Here is a 4,542-nt window from a genome sequence, read left to right as displayed (position 1 = left end):
TTAGGTGGTTAAGACTAATTAATAGTGTAATTGATATTAATGGAGAGTTAATATTAACAACAGATATTAATAAATGTTAATGAACAATTAATAGGTTTGATTACTACTGTGAAACATATCTGAGTTAAGTATTAAAGTGTTTTTTGTAGGTCAATCACCTATTAATGAAGATTACTTTCTTGGAGAAGCTGAAAGATCAAAATATGAAACACATTAAACGGACACTCGACCCCGTTTTACCAAAACAGTTTTTAAAACTTTTTGACATTTTGTTGCGAATACAGTTTGATTAAAAATATTGAAATAATAATTTTATAAATAAGCTACTTAATGTATTTCGTTTGATGAAGTGAGAAATACATTGTTCTTTTCACGTCACTTCTTTATGATATGCCACTTATTAATGTGATTCTTTACAGTAAGAGGATGTGTAATTTAATATACTAAACTCAAATTTTTACGAGTCAAATCCAAATTTCAAGTGTTGAATTGAACTAGTTTACAATATATTTATAAACACTCATCCTACTAAAAACCGAATTGACAAAAACAAATTATTATGATCTTTTTACAATATAAGGGTAAGAGGAGAGAAAAATAAAAGAAATGAATACATTTTTTTTAAATAATATAAAATAGTCCATCAATTTGTACAGAAAATATAATTTAATATTTACATTTAATTCAAATACAATATAATTACATAGCAATGTTTGGTAATGTTTTTAACACTTATAGAAGTGTTATAGAATAGAAATACTTAATCACAATAGAAAGATTTAAAAAGATGGTAGAATCAAAGAATGCCACAAGGAGGAGGAGGTGGAGGCTTTGGTCGCACAACAGGAAAAGGAAGCAAGTTAAAAGGAAAAGGAAGAGCAGGAGGTGGTGGTCTATCCAATATTAATTGTCTTTTGAGTCTCTCAATTTCATTATTTGATTGAATTTGAATTAACTTATGATGTTCTTCTGCTCTAACTCTAGCAACTCTCTCTTCTTCCAATTTCTTCCCAAGATTTGCAATTTCTTCCTTAAGCTTTGATTCCACCTATATATTAAAACAAAATTATTTTAAAAAAACACATAATAATAATAACATATAACGTTAAACTTTGAAATGTTTATCTATAAAATGTCAACATTCATAATACCTAACATAGAACTTTTAATAAACAAAATAATAACAAATATCCAATTTTAATGAAATTTATTTTTTATCAACAAGATTCAAATTATAAAATAAGATTCTCAATTAAACATAATAAAGATTGGATTCATCAATTGTCATAGTATATCAAATTGATCTTGATTTATTCTAGGTGCTCTAATATAGTTTGTAAAACCTATTTAGACTAACTTATCTGTAAAACTTATGAAACAAAGTGAAAAAATAAAATTAATTTATTTATGAGTTTAATTACTCTATATACTAATTATATAATCTCTTTCATCTAATTTGTTTAAATTTTGATTTTTAACCAATCAATTTAATTTTATTGAAAAACTTTGCTTCTCGTATTTCTTTTAGAAGTTTTTAATCAAAAACATTCATTCAAAAATAACTTAAATCAATTGGCAATTCCTGTAAAATATATTATTTCAACAAGTGGAAAACAAGTGACTAAGATTATTTGAACAACTTACCATAACAAGTTAAACAACTTAAAGGCTGTTTTCTACAAATTATTCATTTATTATTCCAAAACCAGAATAAATAAATAAAATACTTATGTCACTTTTTATATCTTAAGAAAAGATAAATCCATTGTTTAATATGTATATGCTTGTGATTCTATTATATCCACCAATTACGCATCCTTGATTATCTTATAATTCTACTTATAAGAATTAAATATATCAAATCTAAGAGTTAACATGTTTAGATTTAAAATAGTAATATAAAAACCAAATGGTCTGAAATAAATATAAAACATTAAGATAATATATACCACATTAGTCATTCGTTTTAGCACATCCACATATTGTTGTTCCATTTGCATTTTAATTTCCATCATTTCTGCTTTTGAATATCCTTTAAGAGAGTCAAGAGCTTTTTGTTGGTCATCTCTTATTTTTGCTTTCTCCTATAGAATGAAACAATGAGTTAATTTTCATTATATGTATACATCATCGATTCAATAACAATTTTCAAGTTTATAACTTCACCTTCAATTGCATAAACAATTCATTTGTAAAAGGTTGTCCACCATTATGTGATATAACCATGTTCACAAGATGAAGAAGTTCTTGAACTTGTCCAGATTGTTTTTCTTTATCTTTAGTCTTATTATCAAAAAGCACTTTTCGATTGCCGCATAGAACCAAAATATCCTATAGATAAGTTACAATCCTTTCAAAGTTAATAAAATTCTAAAATATAATATATATAAAAGATAGTTAGACGAATAATACTTCAAGTAGTATATGAGTGATGAAAAATGAGATTAAACAACCTAAGTTTTGTTAAATATGAAAATACAATTAAAATATTAAGACATAAGATAAGAAATATTTTACTATTTTTTAAATAATTTTAATAATTATAACTTTATTTAAGAATTTATTTGGAAAATCATAAAATAAATAATAGTCAAAGGGAAAGCAATTTTTTGAGAGTAAACAAAATTATGAGAAATTTTGAAAATATTTTTCTTAAAATTTAATGTTTTCTATTTTTCATTTTTGAGAATTGTGAAATAAAAATAATAGATATTAATAATAACAATAAAAAAAAACCTTAAGAGGTTGTGGACACTGGTTGCCTATGTAATCCTCAAATGTCAGATCATTTTCTTCTAGTTCATCTCCTCCGGTGAAAACAACAATCATGTAATCAACAATTTTATGTCCAAACAGTGCTTGCAAAGCAAGAAAAGTAGCTTGTTCCTCTTCTGAAAAACGAGTCTTAACAGAAAATACCATAAGAATAGCATGAATTCCATCTTTAGCCATGTCAATACATTTAACTATTTCCCTTCCAACCGAATGAGTTCCATCAAAAAGTCCTGCAAAAATACATTGGGTTTTATATTTACTATTCATGAAAATATAATTTATTTTATTTGTAATATGTTTTAGATTTTGATACGTATATAATGTCATTACTTCTTTCTTTACTCCCAACGAAATAAAAATTATTATATAAAAAAATAATAGACTAATAATTTATCAAGATTAAAACTAAAAACCATAGTATTTTTTAATTACAGAAAAATAATTTTCTTTATATTCAAAGATAAAGTTATTTTTAAGGATTCAATATTTTAAAAAATAAATATATTTTCAAGTACACTAAATTATATTTAATTTATAGCTCTAGGGATGTAAAACAAAATTTTGACCATGACAAATTTAAAGTAAAAACTAAATTTAATAGGGGGTAAGAAAATTTAACAAAATGAAATATAATTGGAATTAAATACATAATTTCTTATTGAGTTAGATTTAAAACACATTTAAGTCTTAATATATACATGTTAAATTTTTGAGAGACAATGATAACAATGATGAAAAATCACACTCTTTTTAACTCAAATTAAATGCATAATCATGTAATGTATAACAAGTTATAGTATCGTACCTGGAGTATCGATAACATTAATAATTGGTTCATCTTTAGTTTTTTGTAATTCACAAACACGTGTCACACCAGAAGAACTCAATCTTGATTTGAAAGCTCTTTTTCCAATAATACTATTTCCTGTTGCACTCTTACCATTACCTGTACGTCCAACTAAAACTAGAGTTCTACTTTCATTAAATAATATAGTTTTATCCATCACAACTGTAAAAAAACACACATATATTCAATAAGATTTTACGAATACAATAAAAATGTAATGTAATGACAAACAATATGGTAAAACATTTAAGTAAAACTAAGTTTTGTAATAAGAAGTAAATATCTTGATATTTCAATTATATAATATGTTTATGACACACATAATAGAAATCAATGAGATCAAATGTAGTACATGATATTTCTCAACTTCCGATTATATGATTATCTGGTTTTCTTTTCTACCATTAGAAGGCCTTTTATAGGAAGAAACTATACTTGTCTGAGGGGAAAAAAACTAACAAGAAGTCCTAGAATATAAAAAAAGCATTTAAAGTGTGTTAAAGAGTAAGAAGAAAATAATATTCCTAAATAAAAGATATGGGCAGGGAAAAGAATAATGGAACTTGGAGTTGATATCAATTGAAAGAAAAAAATAAAGTAAATTGAAAGTCCTCCACCTCTTGAAGACTTGGAAATTAGAAAAGTTAACTGAAGTAAATGAAAAAAAAAACATAAAATTGATAAAAAAATTCTAAAGCATGAAAAATTCGCATGTAAACTTCTAAAATTGTACATATACTTTTCTTGAAAAGATTTTTATTTGGCTAAATAACACATTACACTTTTTATGTTGATTTTATAGTATTTTTTTTTATTAATTATAAAACTGAAATATACTTAGATAATATACAAAGTTTAAGTTTTTTTTATATCGGTTTAATATTGTTAAAGTAATTTTAAGTTAATTTTTCAATTGTAAA

The 4,542-nt window shown here is 24.1% G+C and overlaps 1 protein-coding gene across 1 annotated transcript; it reads right to left on the bottom strand.

Moving 5' to 3' along the window:
* Positions 1-647: 647 nt before the first annotated feature.
* LOC108333579 (immune-associated nucleotide-binding protein 9) lies at positions 648-4,001 on the bottom strand. The gene is made up of 6 exons (XM_017569046.2): positions 3,975-4,001; positions 3,581-3,784; positions 2,737-3,005; positions 2,167-2,331; positions 1,950-2,084; positions 648-1,048 (listed from the first exon to the last, which is right to left on the bottom strand). Exons 2-6 carry the CDS (start codon positions 3,777-3,779, stop codon positions 797-799), a joined length of 1,020 nt encoding a protein of 339 aa, XP_017424535.1. The 5' UTR covers positions 3,780-3,784; positions 3,975-4,001; the 3' UTR covers positions 648-796.
* Between the last annotated feature and the right edge of the window lie 541 nt (positions 4,002-4,542).

This window comes from Vigna angularis, chromosome 11, assembly GCF_016808095.1.
Source record: "Vigna angularis cultivar LongXiaoDou No.4 chromosome 11, ASM1680809v1, whole genome shotgun sequence".
NCBI lineage: Eukaryota > Viridiplantae > Streptophyta > Magnoliopsida > Fabales > Fabaceae > Vigna > Vigna angularis.
Note: the sequence above shows the minus strand (reverse complement) of the source record. Positions and strands in the feature narration are given on the sequence as shown.

What these genes read in the sequence shown, in the direction of transcription:
- LOC108333579 (XM_017569046.2), bottom strand. Translation starts at nt 3,779, where the DNA reads ATGGATAAAACTATATTATTTAATGAAAGTAGAACTCTAGTTTTAGTT. An exon ending in AGTGTCCACAACCTCTTAAG is followed by an intron (nt 2,332 to 2,736) that starts GTTTTTTTTTAT and finishes ACTTATCTATAG; the next exon opens with GATATTTTGGTTCTATGCGG. An exon ending in TAAAACGAATGACTAATGTG is followed by an intron (nt 1,049 to 1,949) that starts GTATATATTATC and finishes TTTAATATATAG; the next exon opens with GTGGAATCAAAGCTTAAGGA.